The 20,772-nt window shown below is 37.1% G+C and overlaps 1 protein-coding gene across 2 annotated transcripts in view; it reads right to left on the reverse strand.

Annotated features, from left to right (window-relative positions):
• Window positions 1-20,772, reverse strand: part of adcy2b (adenylate cyclase 2b (brain)) — a 169,753-nt gene that overhangs the window by 36,731 nt on the left and 112,250 nt on the right. For both annotated transcript variants that reach the window (XM_033993096.3, XM_033993098.3), the window contains exons 5-9: window positions 13,309-13,457; window positions 6,412-6,523; window positions 4,936-5,063; window positions 3,218-3,376; window positions 1,345-1,477 (exon numbers count right to left, since the gene is read on the reverse strand). In XM_033993096.3, coding sequence (XP_033848987.3) covers window positions 1,345-1,477; window positions 3,218-3,376; window positions 4,936-5,063; window positions 6,412-6,523; window positions 13,309-13,457 — 681 coding nt within the window. The remainder of the gene's footprint in view (window positions 1-1,344; window positions 1,478-3,217; window positions 3,377-4,935; window positions 5,064-6,411; window positions 6,524-13,308; window positions 13,458-20,772) is intronic.

Raw genomic sequence — 20,772 nt, forward strand, 5'->3', positions numbered from 1 at the left:
GAAGAATATTACCTCTGACTATCGGTTTGATTTCTGTTAAAACTAAAATATATCCTACTCGGTTATTTTTTTTTCTCACTGTAATTTACTTGCTTGTTTGTAATTTCTCTGTAAGAGAAACCAAAACTAAATCTTCTCATAGATAGTAAGCAAGTTTTTTTTATATATATAATTGTACAGGATGGAGTAAAATTCCAATTGAATAAAAAGCAAAACAACTAAACCCCCTACAAGAAGATATCTTCAGCCAGCTTTCGGATAGCACTTAGAGTGACCGGCAAAGCTCTAAGTTCCTCTGAGTTTAAGTTTTCACCATCCAAGCTGACGACGAGGTAAACAGACAGCCCTTGTTTTATCCCCTGCTGTGTTGGCACTGAACTCTGCTGGAAAAAAAGGGAAGGACTGCTGTGCTGTAAGTAGTTCATCTTGGGTTGTCTGTTGTGACTGTACTATAAAATAGCATTTGCTTACTAAGGTGGGTGTAAATTAGTTTGTATTACATGCTGGATTGCGGTTGCAGTCTCTTCGGGGGTGTCATGTACATAGGCAGAGTTGTACGTTTCTTTCTTTATTTTTTGAGCAGGAGTAGAAAAAAAATACCTTTAAGTTTCTTTATTGAGAGCGCCGTTTATTCGAGAGCGGCGTCTATTAAAAAGCTGATATCTGAGTGAGGCGTTAATTCGAAGTAATACGGTACTGCAGTATATTTATATAGACCTGTGTTTTTTTTTTTTTATTTGTTTCAATCTTCCCTTGCAGTTTTATACACGTGTTAATCATCTGTTATTCCACATTTTTTTCTATCAATGAATTTTAAAGATAACCATCAATTAACGAGTTATGCAGCAGGGCGGCATTGTCCAAGTGTGTTCAATGCATTAATCAATTTCTGTTGTATTTTTTCAGAAGGATTTGCAACATATTTCCTTTCTTAGTCCAGAGTACTTATTTCACCTTCAAAAAACAGCCAAAATGATACAATACCTCTCTCTGCTTTTAAATGTGTTCCCATGAAAGAAACAATATTATTATTTATTTCTTAGCCGACACCCTTATCCAGGGCGACTTACAATTGTTACAAGATATCACATTATTTTTACATACAATTACCCATTTATACAGTTTTTTTTTTTTTTTTTTTACTGGAGCAATCTACGTAAAGTACAGCAGCAGTGTCCCCCGCCTGGGATTGAACCCACAACCCTCTGGTCAAGAGTCCAGAGCCCTAACCACTACTCCACACTGCTATAAATGTAATTGTTTTACTGTGTTTTATACAATAAGTGATGGGAGATCTAGTGTTGCATAAAAATGCCATTGTATTGTATTGTGTTATAGTCTTACTTTGGGATTGATGACAAGGTAGGTTATAACACCATGCTCCTTTAGATAGGGATCTCTGACTTGCCCGTCCCCTTCTTCCACTTTGTAGGCTCCATCCAAGTGCTCCAGTGTGACAGATGTAATGTGAACTCGCCTGTAAATGAAAAAAGTAACGTTAAAAAAAACACCTCCGGTGAGGTGTTTGGCAGTGATCAGATTTGAATGAGACATGTTTGGGGAATACATGGGGATAGCTTACATTGCCACTGCATGTGCTGATATAGACTTGCAAAATCTTTTTCAACTTTGCCCAGTGTATTTGCTGAACTGCAACTGAAGCAACTTTAGTACTGTATGAGCTTGGATGAACAGCTCCTATTAGGGCAGCAGCAAAACTCAAACACATAGCTATATCATGGCTCTCAAGATTCATTTTAAAGTGGATGGAAGGGGTGTGCTCTTCGCTACCTGGTCACTGTCGCTAGCCCATGCACTGCTCCCCCTTTATAAGTGGACTCTTTATGTATTTTATTTATTTCATTTATTTAGCACCTTATGTCATAGACCCCAAGGTGCTTTACAGAAAACATCATTAAAAAGATTGGAAATTGGCCTATAGTTGTTAATAACTGTAGGATCCAAATTATTTTTTTTAAGCAGGGGTTTAACCACTGCAATCTTAAGTGCAGTGGCAACTATACCAGATGAAAGTGATTCATTCATAATTGTTAAAATGCTTGTATTATCAACACTAAATACATAATTTTAATAGTTTAGGCGAAATACAAATGGCACAGTTTCATAAGTACGGCTCCAGACTACAGTGTTATAAAGGGTGAGAACTATATAAAGCAGAGTGTGATCACTGTGCAATGCAAAGTCGACTGGAGAGTTTAGTGATGTCTCTGCTGTGTGGATAAATACAGCACTTCAATCTCCAGTGCTGCAAAATCCTGCACCATTTATGAGCACAATTTAAAAGTGATTATTTCACACCCTGTAAAGTCTGTCATTGTTTTATTTTGTGTGTTCTAGGTCCCTTTTGTATGTGCTCTGTCAGCCTATCTGCGAAAATAAAGACTACGGCATATATACCAATTGAAGAAGAAAAGTACACATATAAAAGGCAATTGAACAAACAAATGAAAGATTAAACAGGTTTACAGTGTTAAAGGAGTTGGATATTTCGTAGTGGGATATGGGTGCAAGGAAAACATTGACACCTCTCACAAGCGCTAGACCATATAATACATATTTATGTCCAATACAATCTGCTTTTTCAAATTCAGAATGTTTACTGCTTCACTTACAGTATCAATTTCCAAGTTAAAAAAGGCTTTGGCATGCTGCTTGATGTAAAATGCTCAACAGCATCAATAACAGAGTGTAGGCCAGCAGCATAGTCTTTAAATCCATGTGTAATGATTTTCTGATATGTAATGATGGATGCAATACATTTCAGCAATGAAGGGCAAACAGTAATCTGTTATACTGTGTACTGTAGTACTGTATATTACAAACTTGTCAGCAATATAAATTACATGATAACATTTGCTATAATTGAACAGCACACGAATAAAGGGGGGGTTTACAGTAACACATATTAACATAGTTTCAATTAAAACAGCTCCAATGCAAAAATGTTGTAATTTCTGAGTAATGAACAGAACAAGACTAGGAGCAAACCAACGACCTTATGGCTTGTTAAGTGAGTGTCGTTCATCTATCTGTACAAAAGAATTTCTCGCCTAATTTTATATTGTATTTGTTGTTGTAATTGAAGACTTAAGTCGGTCCACTATTTATTTATTTTTTTACTAGTTGTACTTAATCTTGCAATTTAAAGAACTATGTTCAAATTGACCTCATTGTCCTGCACCACACACATACTTACCCAGGAACTCCACCAGCTTCCATGTGATTGGCTAAAGTAACATCATGTGACCAAACATCATACTGCCACTTCTGCAGCCCAATGACTCCACAGAGAACATTCCCAGAATGCACCCCTACACGCATATTTATATCAACTCCTGTAGCATCTCTCACCTTCCTGTGTAAAAAAAAGACAACAGAATTAACCATTACATGTTAATGATGGATGATGTTTTTTTCCCTTTCAAAGTACTTTGAAAGCTCTTCAGCCAGCATCATCATCTCTGTACATCCACCTGAAATCTGCTTAAACTTTACTTTACCTTGGCTGTATCCCATTTTTTATTTACAGCTTGGGAGTAAAATAAATCAGCTTGGGAGTAAAATAAATTATCAACTCAAAAATCATCACTCTGAGGGCTCGTTGTGAGTTGTGTGATTTTATTAACCAGCGAAATCATGATATGTAAATAAAATACCAAACATATATTTCTGGAATATATACAACACAGAAAAGTAAGGGATTGAAATGGGATTAAAAGGGAATGGTTTGCATCAACCACTGGCTAAGCTTTTGTAATGTCATCATTATTATACATTATGCAACTCTAGCCATTTTGAATTCCTCGTCACAACTGTTATTTTTTAAAAATAAAAATCCACACACTATTTTAAAAAAGGAACAAAGAAAAGGAATAATGAGTGCTTGAAGACAACAAAAAGATTAAAGTGACTGTCACAGCTTTACAAGTATGGTTCAGAGATGATATAGTAATTATGATTTTACAATCACTGACTGTATTGTACAGAATGGCAAGCATCTTTTATCTTGCAACATTAATTCCTACATAAAGTATACAAAGACTCTGCAAGTTACTAACGTACTGTAAATCACAGGTAAAATTAATCAAGCTGGCCAAGTAGTTTGCCTGCTACTACTATTATTATTTATTTTTAAAAAAGTAGTAGTCGCCAATTCATTTTTTTGTTGTTTTCTTCCCAATTTAGTAGTGTCCAATTATTTTGTTTAGCTCAGCTCACTGCTACTACCCCTGCACTGACTCGGGAGGGACGAAGACGAACACACGTTGTCCTCCGAAGCGTGTGCTGTTAGCTGCCCGCTTTTTTACACACTGCAGACTCACCATGCAGCAACCCAGAGCTACAGCGTTGGAGGACAGCGCAGCCCTGGGCAGCTTACAGGCAAGCCCGCAGGTGCCCGGCCAGACCACAGGGGTCGCTGGTGCATGGTGAGCCGAGGACACCCTGGCTGACCTAACCCTCCCTCCCCCCAGGCAGTGCTCGGCCAATTGTGCGCTGCCCCTTAGGAGCTCCCATCCTCGGTCAGCAAAGGAATAGCCTGGACTCGAACCGGCGACGTCCAGACTATAGGGTGCATCCTTCACTCTACGCGAGTGCTTTTACTGGATGCACCACTCGGGAGCCCCCTATTATTATTATTATTATTATTATTATTATTATTATTATTATAATAAGTTTATACATACAGCTAATACAGTTATATAAAGCTGTATAGTGACAGAACCACAAATCATTAATATATGGTTCTACAATATTTTATATGTACCCCAAAATTGCTCAGTCATGCCTGCTTTTCACAGGGTGCTTGTTATACGTTGAAAAATATAGCAGACTATTATTCCATGATCAATTATATAGTTTGGTTTGGAGGAATTGTAAAACACCAAAACCATTACAGATTAGTTTTCCACTCACTTAATGGCTTCACACATGTCCAGTCCCATTTTCACACAGTTTTTAGCATGATCCGGCAGGGATTCTGGTAGGCCTGACACACAGTAGTAACAGTCTCCAAGAATTTTAATCCTCATACATTCATTTTCCTACAGAAAACAAAACAGAGCAAAATTCATATGTATTTTTTCAGAAAAACAATAACCTGAAAAATGGAATATTGCCATTATTTAGTCATCACTGTAGATTCTTCCTAGTTTCTATGTGTCAGTTTATAAATTTGGTAAATTATGAAAATGTATGCAAAGAAACTTTTACCTAACTGAATGTTGTACATATAGTAGGTATCCCAAATATAAATAACTTGTTATATGTGTCAAACTCTTGGTAAAGCTCAGTGGTTTACATTTTAAATAATAAAAAAAGATTAAATAAGATTATTCCTGAGAAAAGCATGTCGCTTTACAGTCTCTTTTATTAATGTACCCAAAACTTTTTTGTTATTCGTGCTATTCAAAAATTCATAAAAAATTTTAAATAGATTGTACAAAAAGCTGCTATTTGGTAGCTGGGGTAGATGGTTGCATTCACAGATGACTGAATGGTAAATTAGCACTTAAGCTGGTACATTTCCAAGTTAAGAATAGGTGGAGGAGCCCAATATGTTGAAATCATTGAAATTGAAGAAAAGAAGACAAACGGAAAAAAAAAACCATTATAGAGTAAAAAGACAAACAGCAATTTCAATCCAGTAAAAGATCTGCCAATAGGTAAGGAAGTACTTGAGACAGAAGAAGGAACGAGAAGAAGCTTGTTTGATCTAGTTTTTGCTTTGCAGAAAATGAACTTTTCTTGGGAAACTAAGCGACGACTCAGAAACTTGGCCTCAATGGAAATAGCTTTAAAAAAGTTACTCTTCTGTCTCCAAAATCTCAGCTAACTGCTAAACCCTGTACAGCTATGGCCAAAAGTTTTGTATCACCTAAAATTTTAGGATTGAGACAATTAAAAAAAAAAAAAAATAAAAAAAATAAACTATATTAACAGAATTTATATTTTTTATTTAACATCATGTAATCAAAGAAACTACAAAAATATATTGCAAAAGTCTACCGGAAGCCATAATAGTAGTACGGTATTTCATGTTAGATTTCGAAATGTCACTTTTTTCCATTTTTGTCAAACTACAAAGCGGTATGTAATTAAATATGTTAACGTAACATTATTCAGCAGGTTTCATTCGACTTTTGTCCATAGCTGTAGTTAAAAGGCAATGCCAACAATTTGGCGACAGTATAAATCCAAGTATGTAATTGTTTTTACGCCATGGAGAATAAGTTAAGCTGTAAGACTCCAGGTTCCCATTGCACCATAAATTCTCTGCTACCAATCAAGTTAACAAACATTAACTGGCTTACATAAAACAATAACAACAACAACAAAAGCATTAATTTGCATAGATTGAAGATACACAATTTTTTGTTTATGAGTGCTTACCTTAGCAATTTGATCAAACTTTCCAAAGAGCTCATTTAGCATGTGGACCAACTCTCCTGGTGAGCAGTCACTGGCCAGGCGTGTAAATCCCACAATATCAGCATATAAAATACTAAAGAGAGCAAAATCCCATTAAAGCAAAAAGTTATCAGAAAGAAATATTTTTAAGTTTACACAGCTATGCACATATTTAGGCTTGCTGCTTTTTTTTTTTTTTTTTAATTTAGTCGTTGCCAATTAGTTATTTTTTTTTATTATTATTTTCTCCCCAATTTGAAATGCCCAATTATTTTTTTAGGCTCAGCTCACCGCTACCACCCCTGCGCTGACTCGGGAGGGGCGAAGATGAACACACGCTGTCCTCCGAAGCGTGTGCCGTCAGCCGCCCGCTTCTTTACACACTGCGAACTCACCGTGCAGCCGCCTCAGAGCTACAGCGTCGGAGGACAACGCAGCTCTGGGCAGCTTACAGGCAAGCCCGCAGGTGCCCGGCCAGACTACAGGGGTCGCTGGTGCGCGGTGAGCCGAGGACACCCTGGCCGACCTAACCCTCCCTCCCCCCGAGCGACGCTCGGCCAATTCAGCGCCGCCCCCTGGAAGCTCCCGTCCACGGTCGGCTGTGGAATAGCCTGGACTCGAACTCTAGCGAGTGCTAGGCTTGCTGCTTTTTAACAAACCTAGGTGTTGTACTCTAAAAATTGAGTGATTTATCACAGTATTTTACGAGACCCTGAAAAATCCACATTGAAAATGAACAAGCCAACACAAAGGAGCTGCTTTATATCTTACTGTAGCTTTATTGGTTTTTGTTATTTGCTACTGACACGGGTTGGCCAGAAACTAGAAACAGTAAACTGATAATAAATAACATTAACCAAAGGAATGAAAATACACATTGAATAATAATATATACCTTTCAGCCCAATACCAAGTCTGCAGTCACAGACTGTCTGGTATTTTTCTGCATTGTGACAGGTCACCTTTGCAGAAACCAAAGGCTTGGGGATCTATAATGGGAAGGGTCATCCATTTATGATGTAAGCTGTTCTGACCTGTATGCATAGTCAAAATATGTACTTCTTGCTGTCAAAGCACCAAAACATTACTTTTGTTTTTGAGAAGCCTGAACCAAGAAAAGGTGTTTGGAGAGTTTGTAGACACAGCATTTGGTGGTTGTTCTGGTTATCTAATGTGGACCAGTTATTATATAAGTGAGAGCACTTAACTCCAATAGTTTAAGATAGTTTAAAAGCAACAGATTACAGAAAATAACACATTTATGAAGGTTTTAAAATAATGTATTACTAATTAGTTTTAAAATACTGTAATATGATGTAGTCTGAATAATTAACATGTCAAATTCATATTGCAACTGTTTTGTTCAGAGTGACCATGTTATTGTTTTTATAATAATAATACCCTTTCCTAATTCCTAATTGTAAAGCAACGCCTCCCACTAGTGGTGCATCACTACCTCTATTATTAAAGTTTTATAGAACACCCTTCAAAGTTTATAAGAAACACATTACGTTACCTTTGCTGTATCCTGTGTTGTCTGTATTGCAGGGTTACATTTTTAAACATACAGTATTACTGACTCTTGTAAAAAAAATTTATCACACATAATGGCTCAAAAATAAACTGGGAAACATTTTTCTCAACATTTATTTGGAAGCGTTCGCCGGGAAAAAATAAAAATATTCTAAGGTCAAAGATCACGCTCCCCACTGCAACAATGCTGATTTTCTGTTCCAACAACATGCCTCTAATTTCAGAGCACCAGCATTGTGCAGGATGCAGCATGAACTGAATACATTGCAATGTTTAGAAAAAAAAAAGACTCTTCCTCCAGGTGAACGTTCCCAAGTAAAAATTGAAAAGTAATTTACAAGTTAATTTACCTACTGTATGATGTATGAATAAAAAAAATGAAACAATTGGGAATATATTGAAAGAAAAACCCCTGTAGGGGGTTCTGTAAAACGTTAATATACACACTGCTTGGCCACCTTATTAGGACCTGTAACTAATATTGGGTTGGGCCACAATTTGCTGTTTACAGCCTTAACACAAAGTGGCATAGACTCTACAAAGTGCTGAATGGTGTCTTGAATGATGTTAACCCGTTCAGTCACTAATATTTAATGGAACTGGTGTAGACAGGTGGGATGGTTTTGATGATGATGCGTGGTTCATGTTCATCCCTACATGCTCAATTGGATTGAGATCTGGGGACTGTGATGACCATGGAAGATGCTTGAAGCCTCTGTTGTGCTTCACAAACCATTCACACACAATTCTGGTGCTGTCGATGGGTGCATTATTGTCTTCATTAGCCATGGCCATCAGGGTACAAGCATAATTGCTCGGTAGAATTGACCAGCAATGATATTAGCATAATCAATGGTCCTAGGGGATAACACTGGAACATGCTCCACACCATCACCAGAAGCCAGGATTGTTGGAACTATAGAAGTGGGGTTGTGTGATTTGTGTGGTATTCTCCAAAAAGTGTGAATCATTACTCATTGGACCACATCACTTTCCTCAATTCATCAACAGTCCAATCTCTTCACTCCTTACTCCACGTCAGTGTATTTTCTTGTTGGTTTCCAAGATGTCTACATGGTGTAGTATCTGTCATTTGAGCTACTATTTGACGACGGTCAGGCAAGCCTCTCTAACAGTCTTTTCCCTGTGCCCGTCACTAACTGAGTCAGGCCACAACTATCTCTATTTCCTTTATTTGCCATTACTTGTACACGCTAATGACTGATGTCTTGGAGCTAGCTGCCTAATAATATGACTGTCCTTGCTACTGGTACATATCTTTTTCGAATTATGTTCTTTTCATTTTGCACATATCTGCTGGACTGATTGGAATTGTGGTGCATGATCAGCCTAATTTGTATTTCTAATTCAGGATGATGCCATATTCAATTGGGTAGACAGATCCTAAATAAGAGGCTGGGCAGAATAGATATAAAACTGCTTTTTCCAGCTGAAGAAGGACTTGTAGTCCGAATCATCCTGATATAAAGCACTAGTTAAACTTTTTCCCAACTAAAATAGCACGGGACCGCTAAGTGGTTTACCCGTTTCAAAAACACAGGTTACCAGTTTGTACAACACACAGCTGTTTAAAATGTACAACACACCGTTGTTTAAACACCCAACACATAGTTGGTTAAATGCACACACAGTACTCACAATTACCTGTGAACAGACTCCTACTTCACCCACCACCAACACAGACAAAGACATTATGCTAATTACAAACACCCAAACAATAAATTACATTAAACGATCCCCAAGTGCACCCAGATGATTCCCATTCAGCCCTAGAGGCTTCTGGGACCTGTAGTCTTTTAGGCCTATGGCCATGACACCTCTCCCGTGCACTACTAAATGATCACACACACCATGAATACCTAGTACATACACAGGCAGGGCTCTTGCCGTGCCACACAATACACACACACACACACACACACATATATATATAGTGAAAAATGATGATTTAATAAGAAAAAAAGATTATTATTATTATTATGTTTTATTTTTAGTGCAGTTATTAAAAATGCCTCTGTGGAAATAAAGGGAAAAAAATTGTGCAATTGTAATAATAATAATAATAATAATAATAATAATAATAATAATAATAATAATAATAAAGTATTTTCCAGATATCAAGCAGTTATTAAAAATGCTTCTGGGAAAGTTGCCTAGTTCTTGGACAGCAGAAACAGTGTGCTCTTCGGAAGAGCTTGATGAAGAAACCGGTTCAGCTTGTCCGACAGTACTTCTCTCTGTACTACTTACAGTGACTGTAGACATCTCGTATGCTCGTATTTTCCGGGATGTTTTGATTTAGCCATATATATAACAATACAAACATTTCTACATTCATTTGCGCCAATAACAAATAACAAGCAGGTTAGCCATAGTCAGTGTCATGTTTATATTTTGGTTGTACTACTGTAAAAGGGGCTTCTTTTTTACTTTCTTTGGATGGTTATAGTCTCCACACCATTTACACTTCTAACTAGGTCAGAAAAAAATAGAAATATGACACAAGTCAGGGCACTGTGCAAACTACAACCAGTCATGCTTAAAATCAGTTTAATGGGTCATTTCTATTTCATGAGTCACAAAAAGGGGAAAGGTTGCAAAATGGTTTTGTGGATGAAATACATATGATTCTTGAAAATACTACATATGAAATACATATGATTCTTGAAAATACTGAAATTGAAGAAGGAATCTGAAAAGACCTAGGAGTTTATGTTGACGCAGAAATTTCTTCATCTAGACCAGTGGTCCTCAAAGTATTTTGGGCACAGGCATAAATTGATCTTACTTGGCTGTTTGCGGGCACGCTGACTACTGCATAGGTTCTTATCTTAAACACTGCCTTCCCGCGATATATATATATATATATATATATATATATATATATATATATATATATATATATATATGGGCAGCTGGCTCTTTGAGCTAAAATATATATAAAGAGTTTTAGTGGGAGTTATTCTTGGCTCTCTGATAAGGCCACGTCTCGGGCAGTAATTGTGCATGCTGTGCTTATTCTTTAAATAATTTATATAAAATACGCAATGCAAATATTTTTAAATAGCATGTTTACACAGATAAGCATGAATAAATTAAAATAAAAGAGGATAGAAAGCGTCTCGCTTTGTTTCAATTTGGCAAATTTGTCACCACTACTCTGTTTTAAAGAATACTCATCTCCAGTACAATTATCCAGAGAAAGTGGATTCGTAACTAAATCTACTATGGTGTTTCCCTTGTCTGGTGAAATTAAAAAATATATAGAGAGAAAATTAAATTCTAAATACTGAAATGTATTATTTTTATCAATAACAGTTGGCTAAATTCCATGCTTACCAGTCATATTAACACCCCGCCTCCGCTCACGAATGATTGAACAGCTGTCAGATCTTTCACTTTCCCATTGGCTACTCACTCGCCTTCAATTTTCATGCGGCCTCTGCTTGCTTATGATTGGACAGCTGTGTAAAACTTGGCAGATATTTGACAATCCTATTGATTAAGCTTACTGTCAGTACCTGCAACTGCAACAGACACAGTTTATGTCTCACCCAGCTAACTTATGATTGGGCTACTGCAGAGAAAATGCAGATATTCAATTGGTTGATCGTATCGCAGAGGCCCTTCAGGAATAAAAAAATATGTCGAGTACGTACAAGCAAAGCATAAGCGAGCAGCGCTGTCAACAGACTGCTGTGATGCTTTTGTTGGAAAACGTGTTTAAAGCTTTATGTATTTTCTCACGCTACGACCCGCCAGAAATGTGTTCACGACCCATAATTTAAGAACAGCTGCCGCAGGCACGATGGACTGGCTTCGCGGGCACCACTTTGAGAACCACTGATCTAGACAATGTGGGGAAGCTATAAAAAAGGCCAACAAGATGCTCGGATATATAGTGAAAAGTGTTGAATTTAAATCAAGGGAAATAATGTTAAAACTTTACAATGCATTAGTAAGACTTCATCTAGAATATTGTGTTCAGTTCTGGTCACCTCGCTACAAAAAGGATATTGCTGCTCTAGAAAGAGCGACCAGAATTATTCCGGGTTTAAAAGGCGTGTCATATGGAGACAGGCTAAAAGAATTGAATCTATTCAGTCTTGAACAAAGAACACTACGCAGCGATCTGATTCAAGCATTCAAAATTCTAAAAGGTATTAACAATGTCGACTCAAGGGACCTTTTTGATGTGAAAAAAGAAAAAAGGACTAGGGGTCACAAGTGGAGATTAGATAAAGGGGCATTCAGAACAGAAAATAGAAGGCACTTTTTTACACAGATAATTGTGGGAATCTGGAACCACCTCCCCAGTAATGTTGTTGAAGCTAACACCCTGGGATCCTTCAAGAAGCTGCTTGATGAGATTCTGGGATCAATAAGCTACTAACAATAAAAATGAACAATATGGGCCGAATGGCCTCCTCGTTTGTAAACTTTCTTATGTTCTTATGTTGTAAAAACATACAGTAAAAACTCTGCTGCTGTTTGAGTCAATATTTTTCAAATATGTGCACTGGGGATAAAACATAATTTTAGTCCTTAAAACAGATTTCTCCTCTTTTGTAAATTGGGCCATGTGTTGTTTAAATCATCTGTAGACATATTCACTGAGTCAAAGATGATGATGACTTTTTCAAATCTTAAATTGGGCTCAATGGGAAAAGCAATCTATCTGATACCATGCTAGGTTATACACCAATCTAAACTACAGTAAAGTACAGAGACTTTCAAAAATTCTCATTATTCTTCAACTGCAAACACTTCTTGTTATCCCCTTGGCATCTATAAATTCAGTACTGTAAAAATGTAACTTGTTTTACCAAACTGCTTGTGAACTTTCAGTAATGGTGCAAAGAAATTGCCATTGCTCAAGTGTAGACCAAGCTCCAATTATTTAATATAATACTAAATGGTGTGCACACCAATGAGTAGAATACGAGCAGGCATTCATCATCTACAGAAGTAGCAAAGCATGAATAAATAGATCTAAAAGAAGAGATCACAGAAGCTAAAACACTGGGTTCAGTCAAGAATAAAATAATATGCCATTCTAGAGAATGCTGTACTTGTCATGCAGTATACTGTACTTATATTTTCAGTGTACTGTAGCCCTCACATGTGATGCAGTATCTGATACCATGCTAGGTTAAAGGGTTAAAGAAAGCTCTAAACTTGCATCCATTACTTTTACCTATGGTTGGCTCATGTACTGGGCTTGTCTATGAATTAATTCTCAGTTTGTAAAATAATTAAACAAAAATCTAGCTGTGTGATTTATATTAGCGATTATATCCAAAAATGCAAAGATGATCTGCCTACCTGACATTTGTGTGCCTTTGCACATACAAATTGTGAAAGTTGTTGGTGTTTTCCAGCTGGCCAGAGTTTGGCCCCTGTAGCCTCTGAATGATTTCAGCCTTCATTACTCTTGCAATGTGAGCAGGAAGCAAAGACAATAACAGACGTTCCTGCAACAGAAAATCAGAAACCAAATTTGAGAAAAACAGAACAAAAACATTCAACCCTAAGAGTATTGTCCCTCTTTTACTTTTACCATGTCCCATCACAATAATCTGAAACATACATGCCCAGGAAAGCTGTGAGACACTAAAGCAGCAGCAGGCTCACCTATTAATGTCTAGCTAAGAGGCCAATCTGGGTGATCTGGTGCTACATACAGTAAATGCCCTTGACTAACTACATCACATAGAAAAATATATTATATAAAATGATTTATGGTGAACCCTGTGTGTTTGATTTAATCAGGGGTGAAACTCTCAACAAAAAAGTGCAGGTACTCATATGTGCAGCCTGTACACAATACATTTATGAATACAAAATAAGCCTTAAAAAATAACTGCTAAAATATAACCAATTCATCATAAACAAAGAAGCTGTAAATACTGAAAGTGTTGTACCCTTCTGCATGTATCACTCAGTCATGTACTGTAACACTTAAGTTAAACCTTAAATGATAAGTATTAAGAAATATTACACTATGCAGTAACTGCTGTAAAGATGGAGTTTTGTTTCAAGATATCCTAAAAAGAGGGGATCTTATACAAAATGTGTATAAAGAAAACAACTGTGCTATGAACAAATGATACAAAAATGTCTAAGTCAAACAATTTGCAATACGGGCTGAAGTACCCCTCTATTTTTTAATGTACCAGGCACTATTCTTAAAAAAATGACTTGGCCATTTCAATCACCACTGTATTCTCTGAAATCCTCCCTGTACTTTCCAGGCCCTGGGTGCTCAGGATCTAGGATCACAGCAAAACAAAACTTTGATCACTCTACTTAACATTTACCTTGCAAGTTGGGCCAGTATTTGAAAAGCGTAAAAGCATACCTGCATCTGTATCCCAAATCTGAAGCAGCACTTTACTTTGTTGATCCTGTTTTTTTTATGTTAATCCCTACTGTCCCACACATCACTTTCCATTGTATAAATCGGTGCAAGACAAAGCACGTTGTGATAAATATTTCTAATATTTATCAGCTGTGTAACTGTGTGCAGCAATGGTCTTTCAAATATACATATAGTTTCTCCAAACTTAAGAAAATAATAATTACTCCATGCCGCTGTTTCTACATCTCACTGCTAAAGTCTTCTCTTGTTGATTAACCAATGAGCACTGACACAAAGCGAAATGGGCAGAGATTTGTGACACATGTCAAAATGAAATCTAATCCGAATGAAAGCTCAGCAATCAACATGCAGTGATTATACTGCTTTAAAGGTGGCCAATAGCAGCTAAGAGACAGAGAAGCAGTATTAGTAAACAGAATGCAAGCAGCATGAACTGTGCTGAATGAAAGCGCATTTGTGAAACGTTGTGCTAGTGTGAATGAACGGAATGCAAGCGTGTTGGATGAAAAGCAGATTAAATAAGTCCCGGTACCCAGTACCGCCACTAAAATAAGACCCAGTACAGGTTAGTACCGGCAGAATTTCACCCCTGGATTTAATGATGGATAGTTCTTCTGAATTCTGAAAGACACATCGATGTGTCCTTCACATTTTGGAGATAATCAGGCTGAACCAGGTCAGTTGGTACTGTACTGTATCTTCTGCCGATTTGCAGTTCTCATTGGGCTGGCCTTTCACCTGGTTGATTTACATTAATTTGTGGTAAAACGTTTACTTTATGTCTGTTTATTGGAGTAAGGATTGCTGGCTATTGATATGACTGCAGTTATCCATCAGTATATAAGTAACATTACACACATCTTTTCTTAGTTCTGAATTAAATTATTTTGTGGCAGACAGGACCAGCCCAGGTAGAGTACAGTACAACATAAGGGCTTTATTGTTAATAATATCTTAATAAAAGGGCGAAACTTTGACTGCTGAATACGAGAGAGCATAGTCTCTAAACATCATAATGTGTATTTCTTCTTGTTAACAATGCATATCAGATAAAGTATTGATTTACATGAGTGTTGTTAAGTTGCATTTTGGTAAAAGCCAGCCATTAAGCAAACACAGATATATAAAACAGGGTCAATGCTGACAGACCACAGCCAAAAACCCTGAGGTTTGCAAGCAAGAGACTGTGGTCTACCAAACCAAATGCTTTACTAAGATCTATAAAAACAGCTCCGACTAGTTGTCCTTAAGGGACTTCATATCAGGCTTGAGGGATTGTGACGGGGTACACCCCAACTGTGTGTATTTTGTTTTACTATGACTTAGAGGTATTGTTTAGTGTGTAAAACACAATGTTTTATTGTTCATTATTTTACAGCATGGATGGGGGTAGAATTCCCCATCCATGCTAAAACTCATACAGAATGTGACCATCTCCAGATGGATTTATTTATTGCTAATCTGGAGATGGTCACATGTATATAAACCCGCAGCTTTGGCTGATCGAGGTTGGTGTGTTCAGAGGCAGAACGTAAGTCGTGAGCAGGAGAGAAACCTAAAGTGAAACCTAAAGTAAACAACTGCAATGCGTGCTGGGTATAAACCACCGCGATACTTGTTTGTTTTTTCCGTGTCTGTATTGTCTGTTTATTATTTTGGCCACTGTGCCGTTTTGTTTTGTACCAATGTTTTGTTCAAACTTTGTATTTGTTTATTTATTATTAAATGTGCAGTAGCACTTACATACCCCAACACTGTTGTCTGTCTACTTCCTGGCCTGACGTCACCACAAAGCTATCCGTGACAGGGATATATATATATATACTGTCTTTGTTTATATAATCCCTGTCAGTCTGTGTTGTCCTCCATTGGGGAAAATCATTTTTTGATATGTGACTTTTGATATATATATATATGCCCCTTTATGTAGGCAGCCCATTACCTGGGCTGCGGTCAGTAGGCAGAGTGCTGTGCTGTGGCACTATGTAACATAAGAGCTCTTATTGAACGGTGTGTTACAGAGAGATAACTTTCAAGATGGCGGAAAATACAGCACTAGAGCGGTTTTTGGATGAATTTATGGAAGACTGTGCAGGAAATCTGCTGTTTAATGCTTCTATTGCACTTGCATTGAGAGCCAACACCATGGCTTTAGCGGCAGTGAATTCAAACACATGCAAGAGTCCTGTACGGATTGATTGAAAACTATGTTGAGAACATTGTTCCTCAGTACTGTGATTGTTGCATATTGCATGTTTTATTTACAGGTGCAGTTTACGCTTGCAATTAAGATGTTTCTATTGTATGTAAGTGTTGTTGTACAGCAAATCAAATAAATAAAACACTTTCCAAAGAAATTATTTCTTCAGCGATTCTTTAAATACATCTGTGAATGACTTTAGTAATTAGTTTCTTTGTTGTATAACCTTCTGCATTTCCATGAGCTCCTGCATCTGCTTTTTCTGTTCCTCTGCAAAGTCTTACAATTTAAGTACTACTGTTTGTTTTGTTTTTTTCTTTCCAATATGATTTAAGTCTTATAGTGCATATATCATTTTGTTTTTTATGTGCTCTTGGTTCGATAGTAATGTAACACTGCAAAAGTACCTAATTTTAGTAAAGTTCTCTTAATCTAACGTCCCCTTTCAGCCGAAATACACGTGAAGCCTAATCTCGCAGAAATAGCTGAACATATAGTTCACCTTTAACACAGCGCTATTCATCCATTATTTTTCTTTTTAAATGCAGTTAAGAAAATATTCCTTAATGTAAGGCCGACTGAACAAACAATAACAAGCTGAGTGTTTCAAATGCTGCATGTGATGCTGCAGATTCACTTCGTTTAAAAGGAAAAATAGTCAAATAATTAGACTGTTAATTTAAATAAACAATCATATTTTTTCATGAAAAACAATGTGCACAGATATGTTGGTCAAAAAGTCCAATATGTGAGGAAATTATACAGTCTGCGCACTGGTATTGTACGTCCGCCATTTTGAAACGCCCACCGAGTAAATACCTCAGAATGTTAGCTAACATTACAAAGCACTCTCAGCGTGCAGAAAGCACTACGTAATGCTCTGGAGCACTCTACCTATTGAATGCACCCCTGAACTCTCTACAGGTGTGTTGGTTCCCTCCCTGTGGAACCACTAGGGATTATGGGGAACTTAGTTTTTCTAGAGGCAGCCATTTTGTGACTTGTAGTGCTTAACTCTGGGTGCCATTTTGTGTAGGGACAGAGACCTTGAAAATTCCCCACTCTAACATAGTGCCCATTCACCACCTGAATCTACACTCTGTCACAATATATATATAAAGGTTGATATGATGGTCTAAATAAAGCATTTGGTTTGGTAGACCACAGACTCTTGCTTGCAAAGCTCAGGGTTTTTGGTTTTGGTCCATCAGCCTTGACCTGGTTCTCTGATTATTTGGACAATAGGGTCCAGGCTGTCTCAATACAAGGCTGGCAATCTGACTGGAAATCACTTACGATGGGAGTTCCCCAAGGTTATGTCTTGGGACCTCTGTGGTTTTTGATTTTTGTCAATGACTTGCCCCAGGTCTGAAAGAGTCTAATATTCAACTATGATGACACAGTATTGTATTGTGCCAACCGTAGTTTAAACCAACTCAACACAAACCTACATAGACATTTTTCATTAATGGACAATAAACAGGTCTTGAATGTTACATAAAACAAACCTAATGTTGTTTGGAACTTCTTAAAAATGTTCTTGACAAAATGATGAATTGCGAATTAAGACTCTATAAGGGTATGCTTTACAAAGAGCAAAGTATCTTAGCTTATGGCTTGACCTCAGTCTTACCTTCGACAAACATATTAACAAAACTATAAAAAATGTACATATGAAACTGGGTTTGCGGTACAAAAATCATCACTGCTTTGGAGCACAAATAATAAAAAACCTCTCATTCTATCCGTACTGTTGCCTATGATTGACTACAGAGATGTTGCCTGATGTATACTAACATGGATTTGTTTAGAAGACATTTACCTCTCTGCTTTATTAATGTAGACATAGTGATGGTCCAAGATACTTACAATCCATGTTAGCAAGTGAAATTAGCATTATATTTTAAAGAACACTGAATGTAAAATGAATATTCCTTTTATAAGAACCAAGATAGGCCAGACATCTTTTATACACAGAGCTCCTGAATTCTGGATTCAGTTACTGCTTAACATTCAAAATGCTGCTTCACTGGGTAAATGTAAATTCAGTAATTTGATTCACAATTACTTTTTTGCTCAAAGTATATGCAATCACTGATTAAAGAAACATGTTTGTGAGAATCGACCATGTATACTTTTCAATAATAATAATATAGTAATATCTTTATTTTTATATAGCGCCTTTCATAATGGACCACTATCACAAAGTGCTTTACAGAGGTAGGCTGTGAACTGTGCATTATATGCAGAGTCACTTGCAATAGGACATTGATTCAACATCTCATCCGCAGGATGGAGCACAAGGAGGTTAAGTGACTGGCTCAAGGTCACACAGTGATTAAGTCAGTGGCAGAGGTGGGATTTCAACCGGTGACCTTTTGGTTACAAGCCCTGGACTTTAACCACTGGACCACACTGCCTCAAGTTTGTTTCCTGGGTCCCTCTAGAAAACAAGCTGGATGTGCCAATCTATGAAGTTTTCCTGGTGAGGTTTTCCTCCCAGTGTTTCTGTATGCAAGTTAAACTGACCATTAGCCTAGCAACAATGCTGTAGATCAGACAAAATTCATCTGAAAAAAGGTTGGAAGGGATGAAGCTGGATTACATCAGTCACAATGATATACAATTATAAAGTCTGTCTCAATGCCAAAGTTTAGTAAAAAATGATGACCCAGAAAAGTAGCTATAATAAATGGAGCAGGCTGGGGAATATGTACCAAAAAATTATTTACTGGCCATACTGACTTATGTCATTTTTCCAACCTTGGGGTCAGCTTCTGAAATAACTCCTAAAAAGCTACATTTCTGAGGTACTTTTCATTTGTAATACCTCTGTAACTATGGCAACTGTGTGTCAGTATAGGTCTTAAACTATTACATTTTATTTAGATGCCTGATTACTTCATAGTTTTCTTTGAACCATTTGTGACTGAATGCTGATTGATTGGGAGCACAAGTCTGCTTCATGTAAGTCTCACAATTAGCAGACCTGACCTAACAGGAGTGTAGACATATTCATAGCGACACTCGTTTTGCTATTTTGACTCCTGTGTCATCCTGTTTGTTTTCCAACTATCCTTGTATTATTTCCCACTCAAATAGATGATCTTAACATTTCTATGTGCTTCACAATAAGTATATTTATTGAGATAAATCTTCATGGCAATTGAAAAGGTGTTGATTTTAATAAACAATTATTTCATGAGCTGAAAAACAATCTTTGTGTGCTCAGCCAATCAGGTCTCAGATTATGCCATCTCGATGTGGAATACTTTCATTATGGGCATGTATTTCAAAGTCATAGCCTCCAACTGTTTAGTTATCCCGATTTATACAGCGTTCAAGACTGTCTCAGCAAATTGTGTCATAGATAGCCATTCACTTGTTAGGTAGATACAACACAACTCCAATCCAAACCATGTAAATATAACCTAAACCATGCAGCTGTACTGTTAAAAGTGTAATTATGGACATTCAGTTCTACAACATTCTACAACTGAATTATCCTTGTTTTTAAAACCAAACAGGCTTTAACATGCAAAGCACAAATGAAATAATTTAGCAGCATCACCAGGTATTACACTTTAATTGTGCTGTTTGTTCAGTAACTTGTTCACATGTGTTCATAAAGTGTATTCAAAGTAATCAGTCTGCATCGAGTTGTTTGATTTCTATAACTTGTCATTCAAGATGGAGACTGGTTGCTGTTACTGGATTACCGCTGACATTGACACTGACAACATTCAGAGGGTGTACTAGAACAGAGATTTTCTTTCATCAGCAGAAAAAGGTCAAATGCATAAAATAATACTGTGTTTGCATATTTTTCAGGTTAAAGGAAGTCTCTGATCCATTTTCTAATATACAGATATATCTCTTAAATGCCATAGAGACTCAGAGTTGGGAGGGGGGGGATATATTTCTGCCTCTCCCCCCTCCCCCTCCCCCTCCCCCTCCCCCCCCCCCCCCCCCCCCCCCAACATTTTCCGCCACCTATGGAAACACCTATAACAATAAAATGTGTCTAAAACAGAAAGACCTTGGTTCACTGTGTGGAAAGTAAATGGAATCTGAATTGCTGTTTAAAGACCAAATCATGCACCAGATGATTAATTTGTATTATATGGTCCATTAACTCACATCCTTTCTGGGAGTTGTCACTTTCGGAGACTGAATCAAATTGCACTTGGTTTCATTTCCTTTATAA

Source organism: Acipenser ruthenus, chromosome 3 (assembly GCF_902713425.1).
Source record: "Acipenser ruthenus chromosome 3, fAciRut3.2 maternal haplotype, whole genome shotgun sequence".
Lineage (NCBI taxonomy): Eukaryota > Metazoa > Chordata > Actinopteri > Acipenseriformes > Acipenseridae > Acipenser > Acipenser ruthenus.